This window comes from Notamacropus eugenii, chromosome 6, assembly GCF_028372415.1.
Source record: "Notamacropus eugenii isolate mMacEug1 chromosome 6, mMacEug1.pri_v2, whole genome shotgun sequence".
Taxonomy (NCBI): domain Eukaryota; kingdom Metazoa; phylum Chordata; class Mammalia; order Diprotodontia; family Macropodidae; genus Notamacropus; species Notamacropus eugenii.
Genome location: NC_092877.1, coordinates 101,822,931 through 101,843,180, shown reverse-complemented (window position 1 = coordinate 101,843,180; position 20,250 = coordinate 101,822,931). Strand labels below are relative to the sequence as shown.

General features: G+C 37.3%; 1 protein-coding gene across 1 annotated transcript in view; it reads right to left on the bottom strand.

Annotated features, from left to right (window-relative positions):
- Positions 1–704: 704 nt before the first annotated feature.
- The window catches only part of GABRB1 (gamma-aminobutyric acid type A receptor subunit beta1), a 440,089-nt gene continuing 420,543 nt past the window's right edge, over positions 705–20,250 (bottom strand). Inside the window, exons 6-9 of the mRNA XM_072620697.1 lie at positions 14,876–15,013; positions 14,609–14,761; positions 11,228–11,472; positions 705–1,430 (exon numbers count right to left, since the gene is read on the bottom strand). Of these exons, the coding sequence (XP_072476798.1) occupies positions 1,083–1,430; positions 11,228–11,472; positions 14,609–14,761; positions 14,876–15,013 (884 nt within the window). The 3' untranslated portion in view covers positions 705–1,082. The remainder of the gene's footprint in view (positions 1,431–11,227; positions 11,473–14,608; positions 14,762–14,875; positions 15,014–20,250) is intronic.

Genomic DNA, 20,250 nt, shown 5'->3' with positions numbered 1-20,250 from the left:
TTGTGTTTGCCTCTTGATGTATCTGTGTCTCTGTTTTTCCAGTTGTGTCTGAGTTGGTGTCTTTCTGTGTGTGTCTGTATTTTTCTATCTCATTGTGTATCTCTGTCTTTTTATGTTTCTTCTTCATCTGGAGTAATAACTTTATATGACTGGAGAGCATCAAGGAAGGAATGAATGATGTGAGGCAAGGGCTTTTCAGTTGGAATAGTCTTTCAGAAAAATGGATCGATGCCACAAAATTTTCTAAGTCAGCAGAGGAAAAGATGTTCACAATAAGAAACAAGCTTGGATCTAAAGTTAATTTACATTTTGTCTGACAGTCCTATCAGTAAGTCCTTTCCAGAGGATCTGGCTTAAAGGTATAGCACATCACTTAAGCAGGGAATTGCAGGACCTTGATACAAACTTGGGAAAAGCACAATTAAAGGCAAATTGCTGACATCTCTGTCACTCTTCCACCCCCACCTCCCCTACTCTCCACCCCACAGATTAGGAAACCCTTCACGCTAGGTATAGAGTAAATTCTGGAAGTGGGGTGGGAGAATCTTTCTCACTCTTTGGGATTCCTTGCTTTCCCTCTGTTGTGGGGTGGAGGGAACAGAGATTTCCTGAGAATCTGTAACTTGTCAATGGCTTGTTCTGAGACATTAGAATTTTTTTTTTTGTTTTTGGCAGCATGATGTTACAGATCACCAGGAAGCAGTATAGGAAAAGAGCAAAGTTTTCTTTTCATTTAAAAAAAAAGAAAGAGAAAAATGAAATTGAGAGATATTAGGAAAAGTTGCCCTAGATCTCTCTTTCTGTTGTCATTTTTTTTGTAAACATGATGATAAATAGTGATTGTTTCAGAGCTGCTCCCAAAGAGCTAATAATCTGAACCAAAATGTACTAGGGGGGAAATACTGTTTTCATTTGAAGTAAACATGGTGCAATAATAAAACTGAGATGTAGGAACTAAAACCAAATGGATGGCTGAATATCTTACCTTAAACATACAGCAGTGTAGCTGCTAGGGGCCTGTGAGATTAGAAAGAAAACAATAGAGGAGTATACTGATCTAAATAATGCTGTCATTACGGAATTTAGTGCACATAGTAAAGCCAATAGACAACATTAAAAAGAGAAAAAGTGACTGGAAAAAACATCCTTGACCACTTGTCTATAGAGTTCACATCAGTCAAATCCGGGATCTTGACCTTAAGCTGTGATGCCCGTCTCCGTATACGCCCCTTGTTGTGAATGGCATGCCGATCCAAAGCACTTCGGCCATAGGCCTCCCTGCTGGTGGGGGGCCTTCGGTACTGTATGCTCGCACTGTCATAGGAATACATGGTGGCTTTGGGGTCACTAGCACTCGTAAGCACTTCTGAACCACTGGCTTCGTTCCTTATTTCCAGGGTGCTGAGAAGAATGTTCCCATGAGCATCAACCTGGAAAAAAGGACAACAAGCTTTAGATATTTTTAGTCTCCAACTCAGGAATAGGAAAATGCTCTATCCTTTCATTTTTGTTTTGCTTACCAGTTTCTGACTCACATGCGTATTAGTCTCAGACATCGATGTCTTTCTCCCTTAGGAGGTGCCTCTGTAGCATGCCTCGCTGTTTTCTGAATTCCCACTCTGACTGTCCTCTTTGAACTCTGGACATTCCTATGACCTGTACTTCCTGGGTTCCCATTTCATGGTGGTTTCACCTCCCACTCCCCATTTCTGGGAGGTGCATCTAATGTATGTGGTTTTGGTAGGGAGGTGGACATTTTGGCCCATAGCACAATAATAAAGTCTGCTTAGTTTTGAGAAGATAGATGTTACTCTGGTTGCCGAGTTACCTGAAAGAGTGGAGCTAACACTTGGAAATAAATTTGGCATTCTAATAAGCTTGGAAATTTTTTCTGTACCCTTTTAAAAAATATTCAATTTTGTCTTATTTTTATTACTGAAATCTCTCCTTCCCACCTCCCTCTCCTCCACACTTGAGAAAACAAGACAAATAAAATCCATTACAAACATTTTAGTTAAGCAAAACAAATTCCTGCATTAGTCATGTGTATAGATGCCTGACAGTTCTATCAATAAGTCCTTTCCAGAGGATCTGACTTAAAGGTATAGCACATCATTTATATGTATGTATATATATGTATATATATACGCACACACACACATATATACATATATGTATGTATACATACACATACACACATATATACACAAATATATATGCACATACATATACATATCCATCCATACATAAACACACACATATGTATTCCTCGGTTTGTACTCTGAGTTCATCACCTCTCTACTGTAGGTAGGTAGCATGTTTCATCCTGAATCCTCTGGAATTGTGGTTGGTTTATAAATCTTCCAAAGTTGTTTGTCTTTCTGATATTGTTACTGTTTAAATTATTCTCCAGGTTCTGCTTACTTCACTTTGTATCAGTTCATACTAATCTTCCCAGGTTTTTCTAAAACCATATCCTTCATTATTTCTTACAGCACAATAGTATTCCATTACATTCAAATAGCATAACTTGTTTGGCCATTCCCCAATTGTTGAACATCCCCTCAGTTTCCAATTTCTTTTTCTTACCATAACTAAAAGAGCTGCTATAAATATTTTTGTACCTATGGGTTCTTTTTCTCTTTCTTTGATCTCTGGTAACACTTTCACTAGGTCAAAGACTATATACATAGTTCAATAACTTTTTGGATACAGTTCCAAATTGTTTTCTAGAATGCTCAGTAACATTTTTACATCTGTGAGTCACTAAGTAAGGCTGGTCTGCTGAAATCATAGACAGAAAGCAAATAAAACAGAGGGTAGAAGAAAAAGTACATAGGATAAAAGTAAAGGAGGCAGTTATAAAGTCAGTCTCTCAATCACCATGTATTTATTAAGTGCCAACTCTCTGCCATGAATTATACCACGCACTGGGGAAACAAAGAAAGGTAAACATGGTCCCTGCCCTAAAAGAGCTTATATGCTCACATGGGTTGCTTCTGAGGTATACCTGGAAAGAAGGTAACTTTATCAAAAGCTGAAACAGCCTGTAATGGAGGGAGGCAAGGCAGAGGGGAATTCAAAGCAATCTGCCACATAGGACATTGTGATAGACTAAGCTATGCATATTCCCTATCTCTACATAGCTAATACTTTGAAATTACTTTCATAGTAGTAAATGTAAAATTAAATGTTATTCTCTAAACAACTTTCTGACAGTGTTTTTATCTAGATGTTTCACCACAGAGGGCAAGTATTTGAAAGAGGTAATGGTTTAAAACAGAAGTTCTTAATCTAGGATCTGAGAACTATTTTTTTCTAAATTTATCTACTCTGTTTTTCTATCTATTTCTATGATCTATGTCTATATTATATATTATATGTATATATTATGCACATGTCTCTATATTGATGATTGTATTTCAGTACAATTAGTTTCCATTGTAATCCCATGTTATTTTGTTTTGTACATACGAAAACATTACTCGGAGAAGTCCACAGGCTTCATGAGGGGTGCATGTCACAAAAAAACTTAAGAACTTCTGGCATAAAGAAAATGATCTCTCATCTCCATTAGTGTTGCTGATGGAACTGTCTTTTGCTAAGTTCATGGCACCTTCCTTTAGAGGATGCTTTGGGTCCTTTTATTACAATGTCCCTGTTAGTCTGGAATTCCATAAATAGTTCTATACATTTGAGTGGGGAGCTTGTAGCCATTCACAGAGAGAAATGCTAAGTTTTCAGATGGACAGATTTCCACATACTGTCCTAAATTATGCAGAGATATAGATATATTGTTGTATACTCTTGAAGGAAACAAATATCCCAGAGAACCACTTTTGGATAAAAGCTCATTGTAGTCTGAAATGTGTTAGAATTCTCAGCAGGATTCCAGGTTTCCAATTGTGCCAGAGGGTTTCACAGATCTACAGTCTTTATCACGTTGGAGGGTGAAGCATTTCTCACACCTGGATTCAACATCTGCAGTACCGTACAGGCTCATTTTAAAAGCTTCAATGCAGCTGCTTCAACCATAAATCAAAACAAGGCACACACTTCTGCAGTGTTGGTGCAGCTGTCTGTTGACATGAGTGTCCAACAAAGGCTCACAGAAGGTCATGTGTGTAATAAATGAGCAATGCCATTCCATGCCCAGTGGCAAGAAGACAAAAAACTCTGGGATGCTCATGGTTATGACTAGGGCACATAAGCCATTTATATTAAACTGTTTACCAGGTCTATAGAGCAATAGAGGGATCAGTCAACCTTTACACTGAAGGAAACATAATCTAATATTTTTTTCTGCTACATTTAATTCAACAAAGGATAGCATTTTAAAATACAATCCAGGATGCAGTCTGTGTATAACTTCTTCAGATAATACAACTGGGAAGATGAAGTGGACAGCTTCCTTTGGTTGTTAATACATTACCTGAATCTGATTTTGGGAAAAGGAAGAGGGAGAAGTAGAAATCTTAAATAGCACACAGGGTAATATTAATAACAGCACACAGAAATTATCTCACAGTTTTGCAGAGTCAGCCTGAGTAGTAGCTATATTGCTGCACTTAGAGGCAGAGAGACAGGTTCTATTCCACTTCATATTATTTACTACCCATGTGATCCTAGGGAACTCTGAGCCTCAGTTTCCTCATGTATAAAATTAGGATAATAATAGCATTCATCTCAGAGAATGGTTATGAAGATCAAATGGGACAATGTGTGTATAGGTATTTTGCAAACCTGAAAATGCTACATAAATAAAACCTTTTGTGCTTCTATGTCTTCCGAACAAGAACCCGTTCATCACAGGTATGGAAAGCATTATACTCATTTTAGAGATGAGAAAACTAAGGCCTAGAAAGTTTACTTGACCATGGTCTCATGGCTGTGATATCAAAACCAGTCTCATACCTTGGTTTATTTTCAAGTCCAATGTTCTTTCTACTATCTCTGATTGTGAAAAGAATGGCATTTTGGTGGAAAGTATTTATTTTCCTTTATAGCTTATTTATTTATTCTTTTTATAAGCATCTACAGTCTTTCTGACATATTCTCCCCTTATATGAACAGTAATAACAACAATCCTGGAAAAATAAAGCCCACATCATAAAATAACCTAGTTCAGGATAATACACATTTCCTCGTTGTCCATGCCTGAAAATATATTTTTCTCTCTCTCTGCATTTTAAGTGCATCATTTTTCTGGCAGGAGGTGGGTGGTACATTTTATCTTCTTTCTCCTAGAGTTTTGATTTATTAAGGCACTGCTCTGAGTTCTGAAGTCTTTCAAAGTTGTTTTTCTCTATAATGTTTTTGTCTTTGTATAAATTGTTCCCCTGGTTGTGATTACTTTGATATGCATCATTGATAGAGGTCTCCCCAGTTTGTGTTGCTACTGTTTATTTTGATAGAACTTATGGCATAATTCCATTACATTCATATATCATAATTTACTTAGCCATTCTTCAATGAGAAGATACTCCCTATCTTCCAAATTTTGGCTACTATGAAAAGAGTTGCTATAAATAGTTTTGTATGCATAGATCTTTTCCTCTTTCTTTAATCTCTTTGGTGCAGAGGCCTTGTAGTGGAATCTCTGGGTTAAAGGGTAAGGACTATTTAGTAACGTTTGGGGCACCATCCCAAATGAATTCCCAAATGAATGACTGAATCATTTTACAGCTCCATTAAGAGCACATCGTTGTGCCTATGTGCCTGTGAAATTTTCCTAGCTCTTTCTCCTTATAACCTACTTGAAAGGCCTGCAGCAAATCTGAAAACAAAAGATTCTTAAACCTATATCCCATGAAATCCCAACTAACATAAGCCAAGTTTTGCTACAGTCTATTTTTTTCAACAGGTGATATAGTTAGGAACATTTTGTTTTTATGTATATTTAATATATACTTTGAGATATCTTAAAAATTGACCCCTCAGTATTTAAAAATTTTAGTTCATGGATTACTTCTGTGCGAACTTGGTCTGGTCTTCCTGACATTCTTAAGTCCCCCTTTTTGTCCCTGATAGGGTACATTTTGTTGTTGTTGTTCAATCAGTTTTCAGTCGTGTCTGACTCTTTGTGACCCCATTTAGGGTTTTCTTGGCAAAGATACTGGAACAGTTTGTCATTTACTTCTACAACTCATTTTACAGATGAGGAAACTGAGGCAAACAGGGGCCCAGTGTCACACAGCTAGTATGTGTCTGAGGCTAGATTATGGTACATAATATCATGGAGTTCAATAAAGACAAATATAAAATTTTATCCCTAAGTTAAAAAAAAAACCCCAAACAGCAGGCATTTCATGTGTACACGTGATGGGGGACAGGGAGAGAGGTATGATTATACAATGATTTGTCTGAAAAAGAATCCAGGGTTTTTGTGGCCTGAAAGCTTAATGTGAGTTCCCTGTGTGATGTGGGAAAAATTGGTACAGTCTTGGGCTATATTAAGAGATGCATGGCTTCTAGGAATAAGGAAGCAATAGTTCAGTTGCATACTGTTCTATTCTGAGTCTGGAATGCTGTGCTCAGTTCTGGAAGAATATTGATAATCTGGAGACTTTCTAGCGGAGAGCAACCAGTATGGTGAAGGTCTGTGAGCTGATGTTACATGTAGATTAGTTAAAGCAACTGGTATGGTTAGCTCCAAGGATGGAAGACTAAGGGTGGACATGAAAACTGGGTCCAAGGCACTTGAAGAGCTGGCAAATGGAAAGGTATTAGATTTTTTTCTACTTAGCCCTAGATTGAGCATTAGGTGGAAGTAGCAAAGCATCGAATTTAGACTTAACATTAGGAAACACTTTCTAACAATTAGAGTTTTCTAAGCTCAGTGGAATGTAGTACCCTGGGACACAGTGAGTTTATGCTTGCTTGAAGTCTTGAAGCAGATATTGGATGACCAGTGGTTGTGTTTGTTATAGTGGGGGTTCCTTTGTGAGGCATGGATTAGAGCAGATGGCTGATGAGGTCACTTGCATCTCTAAAATTCTGTGATTCATCTGGGTTTGACAGTTGAGTCCAAGTTGCTCTAGCAATTGTTTTGGTTTTAGCCAGAAACCCTGAGGGTCTTCCCCTCCCAGATTGATTTTTTTTAAAAAACTAGATCAAAGAGGCCATTCTTTGCCTCATTTCTCACCTAGCCTTAATCACCAAATAGGCACTGCCTTAGTCAAACTGAGACCTGGGAAAGACCTTATCTTAAAAAGGTCAAGGTCTCCTACTGCATCCAGGGCCATCTCCAGTCATCCTGATCTATATCTCACCATTGGACTCAGATGGGGGAGGAGAGAGCGAGGCTGGTGACTTTGTAAAGCCCTGCCTCACTTCAATCCAACTCTTTGCAAGTCATGGCATCAGCTTCCTGATGTCATGGTCCTCTTCAAGATCAAAAGATAAACAAGATTGCTATAGAAATGCTGACCAGTATCTTTTATTTTCATATTATTTGTTGCCCTCTTTCTACTTCCATCTATAAGTGTTCTTGAGATGACATGGTTTAATTGGGTATCACACCAAGCTTTTGGTGCACTCAGGATTTGTCGCCACTGTTTTGCTATTTTTTTCAGGCAATATTATTTATAATTTTCAATCTATCTCAAAGAAGAAAGATACTAAATGATTAGAAATAAACTGATATTTTATTTACAAATAAAGGAAATCAAGGGGACCTCAGTGACCCATATGCTTAATTCAATACTGCAGTGAAAATGATCTACACATATTTTAAAGGTACCTCTAGGGGGGCCCTACCAGGATTAGATTAGACTAGAGGATCCCTGCCAGGATTATACTAGGTTGGGTTGCCTGAATTAGACTAGAGAGGCCCTGCCTGGAGTAGACTAGACTAAGGGGGATTAAATTATAGTGGGGATTCTATAGACCAAAGTACCTCTTCTCTTAGAAATATATGAAAGGAAGAGATAGTCTTTTACAGAAAACTTTCTATGGCAGACACATCTTCATAATCACATAGCTGCCTAAAAGGTGTAGGTAAGATTCCAATGTGTTTACTATTCAAAAAAAAAAAAAAAGATTTGTAGATTTATATACAGCTTTAATGGTTCTGTTCTAGCAAACTGCTCCCATTCATATGTTGAAATCAAACCACAGAAATAACTTGTTAATGATCTGACTATTTTAGCATTAAGCATAGGACAAAACAGTGATATATGCTTAACAAAGGAATTCACTGCTCTTTTGAATGGTCTACTCTAGAGAGCAAAGTTGTTCCTGTGGGATTCTCTGGTTTGGTCTCTTTCTATGGATGACATTGTGGTGACTGTATCAGTCTCAAGTATACTGAACATTCTTCTAAATTTCAGGAGCAATTGTTGCATGGGTGGAAGAGATACCTTATAACACTTTTATAATCTTATAACACTCTTCTTCCATGTGTCTTGCCTCACCAGGCCCAGAACATTTCCATTGCCCTGGGAGGCAACTGTACTTTCTAGAGTAAGTGTCATGCTGCCTCATATGTATTTGCAAGCCCAGAGGAGATTCTTTAAATAACACTAGGGCAGAGGACTTCAGCTGAATAAATCACATGTTGAGGTTCCCCTGACATTTTAAAAATAGGTAGCAGGAGAAATAAGTATTTAAGACACATTTAAAAGTCCACAATGATTCCTGTTACTCTCTGTTAATTAAGAAGTGAAAAAAGTGGCAGAAGAAAGAAAATGGATTTAGTAAAACCTGAAGATTGTCGGGGTAAGTAGAATTGAGTTGTACTGGACCAGTGACTTCACACATCTTGTATGCGCAGGCAGATATGATGGGTCACATGAATGTGTCCGGATAGGTTGGCTTGGTCAGGATGCTTATGCTCCTGACCAAGGGACTTGGCTCAAAGACTATTAGAATCCAGCTCAAAGGTGCCAATAAATCTGTAACAATCTAGAAATTGGGAGAGGGATGCTCAGTCCTGCCTAAAGCCAGGGCTACCATAAAATGTTACTGTGGTCATCTGGGTAAGTGATACAGTATTGGGAGTAGAATTAACCCTTTGGGAGAGCCAACTTAACAGTTTATTGTCATAGTTGGATCTCTGGCTGATTTCATGGATGTCAAGAGTACATTGAAGATATTTTAGGTTTCCTCGTAATAATCCAGAATGTTATTATTAAAGAGCTGGTTAGTAAACACTTAGAAAAGGAGGGAGTGATGACAAAAGGCTTCATAACTCCTGGTAGACTGGCCTCCTTTCATTTTCTGATAGGGTAATTCAACTTGTAGATAAAAGGATACCATGGATACACTTTACTTAGATTTTAGCAAAGCATTTGACAAAGTCTCACTATTCTTGTGGAAAAGATGGAGAGAGTTGGATGGATTTGGAACTGGATGGATGGTCAGACTCAAAGTATTGCAAAATCACTTGGTCAGTTGCCTGGTGGATATTTCTACCTGATGTCCCAAAGGCATTTTAAAACAGAACTCATCTTCATTCCAGATCTCCTTATAACCTTATTTCTGTTGAAAACACTATCATCCTTCCTTGCAGTTATCTGTGACTAGCTTCACTTTCTTACCCTTTTGTTAAGACCACCACTTGCTAAAACATATCTATTCTATCTGGGCAACATTTTCCAATCTGTTCCCTTCTCTCCATTCAGGTGGCCATCACCCCATCCTAATGCTGATTCTAATAGTCTCCTAATTGGTTTCCCTGCCTCTGTTCCTTTCCCTCTTTCTAATTCACCATCAATGGAGCTGCCAAAATGGTATTCCTAAAATACAGGTCAGGCCAAGTCACTCACTTGCTCAGGAAACTCTAGTGTTTCCTATTGCCTCGAAGATTAAAGAAACAGACACACAAACAATTCCTCTGTTTGACATTTAAAGTCTTTTATGATTTGACTCCTTTCTATCTTTTCAGACTTATTTGACACTACTCCCTGTCATGCATTTTTAGGTTTAGCTAAGGTGGTCTACATGATGTTCCTCATATACAACATCTCATCTCCCACCTCTGTGCCTTTGTATACCTGATACACATTCCTTCCTCATCTCAGTTTCTTGGAATTACTAGCTCTGTTCTAAACTCAGCTCAGGAGCTATGCCCTGATGAAGGTCTTTTCTGATCTTCTTAGCTATTAGTACCACCTCTCAAAATAAAATTACTTGGTATTTATTTCATATATATTTAGTATTACTTATCTTTGTACATTCCATTCCACATCACCCACTCCCCTTCTCCCCATTAGAATGTGAACTCCTAAGAATCATGGCCTCTTTTGTTTTTGTATGTCCGGTGCTTGGCACAGAGAGGGCATTTAACAAATGTGTATCAGATTAGGCTTGATGAAAGTTTTAAAAAACCATTAAAAAAAACTTCCTTGTGGATATATTGATAAAAAGAATATGGACTATTTACCAAGTTTTCTTCAGCGTGAAATACATTTATATCTGGTCCAGTGGAAAGACATGTCCCTTGCCTGGTCATCTCTTTCTTTCTTGATACTTTGATTAGGATACAGACTGAAAGAGTGGACTGGGTTCAAGTCACTGATTTGGTAGACCACTATAGAGTATGGAGAGTTTTTTTAGTTTGATTTGTAATTCAGTCTACCACCTTGAAATAAAATTTAAGTTAGTAGCATTTTTCAAATAAGCATTTCTTCTGTAATTTTAACAGATTACAAAGAAACGTAGTACATAAGTCAAGCCCTCAGAGACTAAAATAGATAAATATCTTAGAAGAACAAATAGATCAATAATTATCCTACTTGAGGTCCACAGTTCACAAGAACTGCTAGTAATAACGATAAAAAACACTCTGAATTTGTAGAACATCACTCTTTCTAAGAATTCAAAGTGGTTTTACATCTATTATCTCATTCATTAGAACAGTTTTGGTCCTACTAGTTTTATTTTATAGATGAAGGTATTGGTCTCCTGAATTCTTCTGTACAGAATCTACACTATGCTTACAGACCCACCAATTTAAATCAGATTATTTCAAATCCAGGTTCAAAGAGTATCTTTTGAGAAAAGTAAGGCATTGCTTACCTTTGTGATGGGAGGAAATCCAATTTGGACATGCTATTCCTAGAAAACCACACTGATGAACACATTTTCAAATTAATCAAACAATTCTTTAGTAGGTTACTAGATTCTATTGAAAATTAAAGTAGATGCAATCATGGGTTATTTCTGAGCATGTTTTTCTTATAAGAAAATAAGGCGAATGTCCAGTTATTGATGCTCAATACACTACCTGGACTTTATTCATCTCCAGCTTGTTCTTCTCATTAGCCCCCTGGTCTGTTTTCCCGGCTCCCTTTTTCTGAGGACCTCTCCCGAAGAATATGTAATTTACGAAGGCATATTCAAGCAGTGCCAGGAAAACAAACACAAAGCATCCCATCAGGTAAATATCAATTGCTTTGACATAGGGGATCTTTGGCAGGGTCTCCCTGAGGTGAGTGCTGATGGTGGTCATGGTCAGCACGGTGGTGATTCCTGTGAAACAAAAAGGCCAAACTTGACTTAAGACAGCTTAGGAAAGTTAGGGAAGAAGATATTTTGGGTAGAGAGGGTTGATCATTCCACCCTATGTCTATTCTCCTGGAATAATGGCTTTAGTATGACCAGCCATTTGGTAAAGTAGGGAAGACTATTTTTGTTATGACAGTTTTCAGTCTGCATAGAGATCTCCTTCAGGATAACTAAAAATGTTAATTGACATTTGTGATATGTTGATAAGACATTCACTACTGAGCAAGCCACAAAGAAAATCAAATCACAGATCAAAATATTATTTGATGCATGAGGCAATAGATCCTTTTGGTCTTCATTCATATTTCCTATCCTCTTTCTTTACCAGTCTCTGGTCTCCTTTCCCTTAATGTCCCCCCCTCCTCTCCCACCCACAGCATCAAAAGGAAACCATTATGTACACTGCCTGTGGATTGGTAAGCATTTTATGGCTATGGTCCATGAATTAAAAAAAAAATTAAAACTGTAATTCAATATAATTTGTTTTCTTTGAAATCTTATGTATTTTATTTTATACATTTAAAAATAGTATTCCAAAAACAGGTCCATAAGTTTTGTTGTCTTTCCTTTTTAAAAAGGACTAATGACATTGCAGGGTGAGGTATTGACTTGCACATGAATTGGATTTAAATGAGTCAGTTTCACAAGACCATCATCGAAGGCCAGTGGCAAGACAGAAGTTAAGACTTTACCAGACTACCAAAGGAGGGCTCCTTGCCACATACAAAAAAATCAAGAATGTCTCTTCTAAGGACGATAATAGAATTTCCCATAGCTTGTTTCAACAAATTCAGCATCAGATAGTAATGTGATACCATTGCAATGATTTTGGAGAAAATTCAATAATTTGCACAAAGCTACTGGTTTTAGAATTATTTTCTGAATATGTAAAATTTTGTTTGGGGCATTTCCCAGTCTCATCTCTGACCACTTCCCTGTAGAACCTAATACAGTGACACATAAATACCTTCTGAAAGAACTAAGTTTGAGATGAGGCATTTTAGGACTATAAACTGCTTACAGGCCAGGAACTCAGCCTGTTTAATCTTGTTAAATATGGTCCTAGTCTAAATCATACACAGTTCATGTGGGTGCAGATTGGATAGTGTGTGATGATGAGGACAATCACGAAGGGAAGATGGAGAGGGAATTGGACCTTTACGCTAATTAGATTGTGATAGCTGGGCACAAGGTATCACAAAAATTATATGGAGTAAAAAGAAAACTAAAGATATATCTAAGAAGAGTGGAGGCAGAAAAAAGGAAAGAGGAAAAACTTCATGGAGGACATCACAAGTAAAGGCAGGAGGCTAGAAAACTTAAATACAAGAGAAAGCGTTTTAAAAGAATGCAAGAACATAGTAATGTGAATTAGGAAAGAAAATGATTGTTTTGGCCTTCTCTTTTCTAGAGGCAAGGAGATAACTATGACTTGGTCAACACAAGCTTATTACAGCAGAAAGAAGTAAAATGGTGCAGACGAGGGATGGTTTTGAATATGATGGGGTGATAAATGTATATGAAATATTTCCATACTTTGTGATGTTGTTTCTTTGAAAAGAATAACTGCTTATGATGTGTATGTACATATATGTCATGGCTAAAAAGCAAACAAAGTATGATGTTCATAACAGGAAAGAACAATTTATATTAAAAATGTATTTCTGTTTTCATATCTATTCCTAAGATTAATTTTTCATTTGTTTACATAACTTATGTAACTCTAACTCATAACTTATGTTACTCTAACTTATTTGTGGATATAGATAGCATAAGTAAATAAAGATGGGTTTCAATTACCACAAACTATATAAATTTCATAAATTTTGTATCTGATTTCAGAAAGTCCGTCTCAGCTTATACTTCTACCCACTGAGACCTCTAATAATGAAGCTCCACTTAGACTAATTAGCCTGGACGCCAGAAATAGAGACAGAATTATAATTTGTGTCTCCACTCATTATTCTTTTCTATTATGTGCATTAGCCAGTAATGGTTCTGTAGCTATAATATGTACACATATGCATATATATATACATTTAAAATAAAAGCACATATACATATGCATGATATGGTTAATTATTTACATGCTTTTCTTACTCCTGAAGTACTCTTTACACTTTACCAATGGTTGGTAAAGTGCTGCTACCACTTGCCCTTGTAAGCTTAATGTAGGCAGCCAGCAGATATAAACTGTGGAGATGACACATAGTCTAAGCATGAAAAGATGCAGTCATTTTCTAATCTTGTCCAGTAGCTTCAAAGAAAATTTCATATTCTAGCCCACTCAAAGAATTGGAATTTACTGGTACATGTGGATGAATTACCCAGTATGATAGGTGAGCTGGGTATAATATAAAATAGCCAAGAAGATCCATGGATGCAAAAGATAGGTCAAAACCTACCACTGACAGTCTCATACCATTTTTTTTCTTACTTCCTAAGGAATCATTTAAACTTTGAAATATGGCTTCTTTACCCTGTGACCCAGTAACTACTCAGTTATGTATGATTAATTCCTGATTTTGTTCCCCAAGAAGGAAACCATTTTCTACTCATTTCTAATCACAGATCATTAATGTAGTTGATGAATAGCCCTTGTCTTATCCTGGCACAATGAGCTCCACTTAAAGGAAATGGGACAATTTACTCTGGTTAAAATTCCAAATGATTATTTTCAAACTACCAAAATGGGTGCCTTGAAATGTTACTTGGAAATTCTGAATAGGTAAGAGGTTTTTCCCCTCAAATTATTTTGAGAATGAAGTCAGGTAAATGCACTCTAATATGGCAAGTAGGAATGAAACAGCGTATTTAAAAAGTAGACATACTCCCAGAATCTGTATATAAATAACTGCTAAAAGTCTTCAAAAAACTAATTTGTGTGTGATATTTCAGAAAATTATTTTAACTTAAAGGCATTTCACTATGATCTAGTCGGTGAACTATCTAGTATGCTGCCATGATTAGCTATGCAATTTTAATTATTTGGAAAGTCTTCACAGGAAAAAAAAAAAACGTGTGTTTATACTTGCTACAATAGGTTGGTTGGTTTAAACTCAGAACACTTTAGTATTGTGCTAGTTTGGAAACACATTACCTAGTGCAACTCTGGCTGCAGATGCATCATAGTTGATCCAAAAGGATACCCAGGATAGAATTGTAATCAGTGTTGAAGGCATGTAAGTTTGCAAAATGAAGTAACCAATGTTTCTTTTAAGCCGAAAACTCAGTGACAACCGTGGATATGCCCCTGGGGTTAAAAGAAAGAGAATCAGATTATGAACAGTTTTGCACCATGTCCTCCTTCTCATCACTCTTCTCCTCTCCCATTGTTTTTGCATTTGTTTGGTAGTGATGTTCTTACCTGTTGTGAATTCCACCTTCTTTGATACCATCTTATAATCCACAATTGAAAATTGAGGCAGTTCAATATTATTAACCCCTGATACTGCACTTTCTCCTCCATTCCAGTAAAATTCGATGTCATCAGTGGTGTAACCATCTGAAACAAGAAACACAAGATTATCATCTAGAGATAAATTATAGGTTGCCTAAAAGCCATATATGGGGAAAAAACTCTTGAAAGTAGGATTATTCCCAGATGGCAATGGGTAAGTAGGCTGTACTCAAGATTCAAACTTTGGGTAGAGATGATTTGATTCCTGATAACTGGGGGATGTCTGGGATTAGATTTCAGACTATCTGTTCTTTGCCTTCTTGTCTTTGACTTTAAATTATGGAAAGGAGAGAAAAAGAAAAAGGATGAATTAAAACAAGTGACCAGTTTTTTTTTTTAAATTCCTATTTCAGAATCAAGACATTATTACTTTGTTCTAGGAGGAGGGGAGAAAAGAGGTCAATTTCTGTTTAGACCCAGTTTTAATATACCTTAAGACAGGAATGAAAATTTCATGGACTATGAATTCCTTGGACACTATCATATCCTAATCATCTAGGAATCATTCAATAAGAAAATAGTTAAATTAAGATTTTTTAAAAAAGCATTGCTCTTAGCTCTTCATCAGTCAGTCTTCTTGATGTAAGTATATGGTGAACATAATTCAATTCAACAAACACGAAGTACCTATGATGTACAACAGATAAGATAGTAACTCATTAAAACAACTAAGTATATTTAAAATGTAACATACATATTTAAACACTGGAGGTTAACCAAGGGAATTTGTTAATCAATTTGATGAATTATGGGGTGGTAAGTCTGATTTCATATCTCCATAAAGGTTTTGGAAATGCCCATTTGACCCATTTGCAACTTAGTATGGATTAGCTGGGAATACACTTACTGGTTTGTTTTGATATAGAATAATGAGACTATAAAACAGGAATTGGTTGCAGAGTTGACCTCTTTTTGCTCCTCTTCTCCCACCACTCCCATCTTGAGAGAGCAGAAAGGCTAGGAATAGATCTGGGTGGGGTGAGAAGCTTTCTCCCCCTACTCCCTTCCCTCCAATAATGGCTGTTTTGGGGCAAAGGCACTCGGGATTGTGCATATTCTTATCCAAGTGAACTGACAAGGTAGTTGCTGGACCCTGGATTCTTATACACTCAGGACCTGGACCCAACCCTGGAAGTGTAGTGAGAGAGATATGTGGCAGTTGTATATGGTCCCAGGATAAGTGAATCAAGAAGTGAGAGTTTCTAAATTCCAGCCTTTTAGGCAAAAAAATAGGGAGTATATAGGTAGGGCTAATCTCAGGCTACTCTTCTAGATCATAGGTTCTAGATTTCCGAAATCCAGCCTTCTAGAGGTAAAAGGGGAATTCCTAGAAACTACTAGTCTCAGACTTGCCTTTCTCTAGCAATGCTAAATGCAAAAGTTCTGGAGAGAAAAAAGAGAGTTTAGCAGCACCAACTTTTTGGAAAACCAATCTCTCCTTCTCCCTCTCTCCTTTCTTCCCTCCCTCTCCCTTCCTCCCCCCTTCCCCACTTCCCCCCTCCCATCTCTGTCTCTCTGTCTCTCTCTTATCCCAATAAGCATACACAGCTAGAGGAGAAGCAAGACGATGAAGCCACAAAATGGGAAAGTAAAGAATTACCATCAATTATTTGGTTAGTGCAAGTCCAATTGTCTTTGTAGCTCCATGAGATAAGGATGTTCAAACCCTCAGTTTAATACTATAAAGTTGGATGTCTATATGGATCTCTGTGTTGAAATAAGAATCCACCACAATAATGGGGGTTTTCTCTGGAATAAGCATAAGTTTGTTACCTTTCTATGGCAGGGTGAATCTTTGGGAACTGAATAGACCCTGAAGAAAGATGGTGACTCACTGGAGAAGGAAGTGGAATCCTATCAATAGTTTATTGGATACTGTGAATGCTTTTTGTTGTTTTTGTATTTTCTGTTGGATGGATTAAAAGACTTGCCATCTGCTGTGAGCAGGAGTAGGTATGCTGGTAAATGTTTAGCCTGTTCTCAAAAAATAAATAAGGAAAATATATGTATAACACATTTAAGTTTATTCCATTATTAACATTTTCTTCATCACTTTCTTGAGTTTAGACAACCAATAAAATAATAGATCAAGCCCCAATTGTCCCATTTGACAATTTTTGAGGTTTAATCCTGAAAATTTAGCAATCAGCTAGTAGTTTAGTTGGCTCCAGAACAACCTTGGCTGTGAGTCATGGAACACAGTTGTCTCTGAAGAAATGAAATTGAGGCTCACCCAAAAGCAGCATGGATAGGTGCCTGGTGGATCTCAGAAGGCTACAACACATTGCAAATAAGAAATTTTGAAGTAGACTAATGAATATCATAATAGAAATAGATGGGTAAAAATGTTGAGCTAATTATTTAGACAGGGTAAGAGTTAATTAACTAATAGACAGCCCATGGACTCCACTAATATCCTTGTGATGTTAAGAGAAAGCAAGCAAAGGTCACTGGATGTGACTAAGTCATGTTGACTGTTATAAATACCCAAATTAACTACAAAAAACCTATGAAGGAAGATGCTGTCTGCATCCAGAGAAAGAACTGATAAACAGAAGTATGTATAGAGTGTTTTCACACACACACACACACACACACACACACACACACACTCACATTTGTGTCTAATAATAGCCCTCTCTAGGGTGAGGACAGGAAAGGGAAGAAAAAAAAGCAAAGTTACATGATAACTTTATTATATATTTTAAAAAATATGTATTTAAAAGGAATTGGTTGTGCATAACAGATTTTCAGTTTTGTGTGCAATCATCTCCCCCTATCCCCACTGAACTATGTTATGGAAATACTTTTTTACTTCTCAAGTTCAGAATAAAATTTTAAAAAATTAATAAGAAAAGAAGCTGAATCTCTTTAAGGAGGGCACAGAAAAAAGCCTTATATGGACGATTTGGGTCTTTTGGATTGGATGAAACCAAATAATGGGTGATTAGATGAAGGGGAATTGAGTTGAGCAACCTTTCCCTGGGTGTTTCTGAAATGCAGAAGATTAAGAACTTTTTTCAGGAACATGGTTACATGATAGACAGGTATCTCATGGAAGACTAGTGACAAGCAGTATTCTTGGTAATGATTCTAAGGAGTGTAAAGGAGGAGAGAGGGATCCTGTGAATAGGAATTCATTTATTGTATTTATATCCTACGACCTCAGGGTTTAACTCAAAGAAGATAAATAAATGCTTGTTAATTGACTGACTTAGAAAAATTCACTCAACTTTTCAAGTCTCTTAATAAGAGAAGATTTAAGTGAAATAAAGCTGTCCTCCCATGTCCTCCCAGCACTCCCCTTTCTCCTATGTTCACCAGTTCTCAGAAAGAGGCTACTTCACATGCAAAGATAGGGACTCACAGGTATTCCCCCCTCCCCTCTCTTGTTGGTAGCTTGCCTATCAACCTTATTTTGTTCTAATCTATAATGTTGTTCCTTCATGTCTCCTGTACTCCTGTTCCCAAAGTCCCACCTTCTTGACTGGAGTCCTTGACTTTACTTCCAGTTTGTGTCCTATTTTGCTCCAGTTTTTAATCCCTTAATTTCTGATTCCATCCTGTGACATAAGTCCTTGTTGCTGCATCACATATGTCTTTGTCAGGGTGCTGGTGGTCCTGGTGGAAATCCTCACCCTGAATTGCACACTAAGCAAAGTTAATTTGACCACAATGGTTGATCAGGAAGTGCCCAATTTCTTTCCCCGGATAATATGCAAAAGTGAGAGACACAGTAGGGTTTAATGAACTATGGCGACTCAAACAGCTGCTGGTAGCTTAAATATTAATTTTAGACTTGCTGTGTAAGTAAAGCAGTGAACTATAAATTCAGAATGTTTTGGGAGATGGAGAAGAGCTCGAACTTTAATGGATAGCGCAGAGAATACTGAGACTTGAGAGGCAATGGTGGGGTACAGTTGGGGTTAGTATGAAGATAAGAATGAGTGAACAATGAACTCACACCTCTTTGTCACTCCTGAATACAGAAGAACTCAAATGAACACAACATCTATTATGTGAAGAGCGCTGTGCAAGACACTGAGTGAAATACAAAGGGTAAATAAAACCCAGTTCCTACATCATGGAAATTAGAGTCTAGTAGGGGAGGTTTGTCATGTATAAACTTTGGTCCATGCCAGTCATTTTATTAGTATAAGGAAACATCCACTGTGGAAATTCTTCCCATGGATAGGGATGAGTGACTTTTCTGTAACTTAGGATCAGAGCGTGATTTATTTAGAGCTGGAAGGCACTGAAGAGGTATAGTCCAACCTCCTAATTTTAGAGATGAGAAATCCAAGGCTCTGAGAAGTTAAATAACTTACTTGTTTTCACACAGTTAATAAGGGGCAGAGTGAGGATTCCAAGCCACATCCTCTAACCCCAAGTCCAGACTTCCTTGGGGCTGTGGAAGGTTAATGGATTTGCTCATGATCACATAGAAGAAAGACTCAAAATCTGGTCTTCCTGACTCTAGCCAGCCCTCTCTCCATTATACCACACTGCTGCTCATGACAAATGCACAGTAATATGTCTTTAAGGGTGATATACAAAAAGTACCAAGATCTGCATTTGATTAGAATATAGAGAACAAGGAGGAAAGTCATGTGTGATAGAGCCCAAAAGGTAAGATGGCAGCAGATGGTAAAGAGCTTCACATGCCAGGCAAATGAGTTTGAATATTATATTCAGCAGTGTTTTAAGTAGCATCGTGACATGATCAGAGATGGGTTTAAGGAAAGCTAATCTCGCAGCAGTTTGAGGACTTGATTGAAAAAGAAAGCTGTAGGAAGGTCCCTTAGGAAGCTATGGCAGCAGTCCAGGTGAGTGGTAATTAAGGCCTATATTACAGCGGTGGCAGGGGCAATAAGGAGGGAAGGAAGGCTTTAACGCTGAGGCAGTTAAAGAGCTTTATGTGGCTAGCAATTATTGGAGATCTTAATAGTCTTCAAGTGCTTTTAGAGACAGTGGTCTTGGTCATTATCTCCGGGCTCATTTGTATTTTGCTTAACTAAGAACCATTGGGTCTAATGTTTGAGGTGCTGAGATAATTATGGTTGTTTTGATCCAAAGAATACCAACTCAATTTAAGATAGGGTACTAAATTCTTGTGTGAATGCTAAGAAAGAATATAGACCCCAAAGCACGTTATTATTCAAAGGTTGTAAGGGAATAACTCTTCAGAAAGAGTCAATTTACACACACCTAGACAACCTATTTACCAAAGATTTTCCCTTACAAACAATGACTTCAAACAGTGTCTGAAAGCCCAAACATAC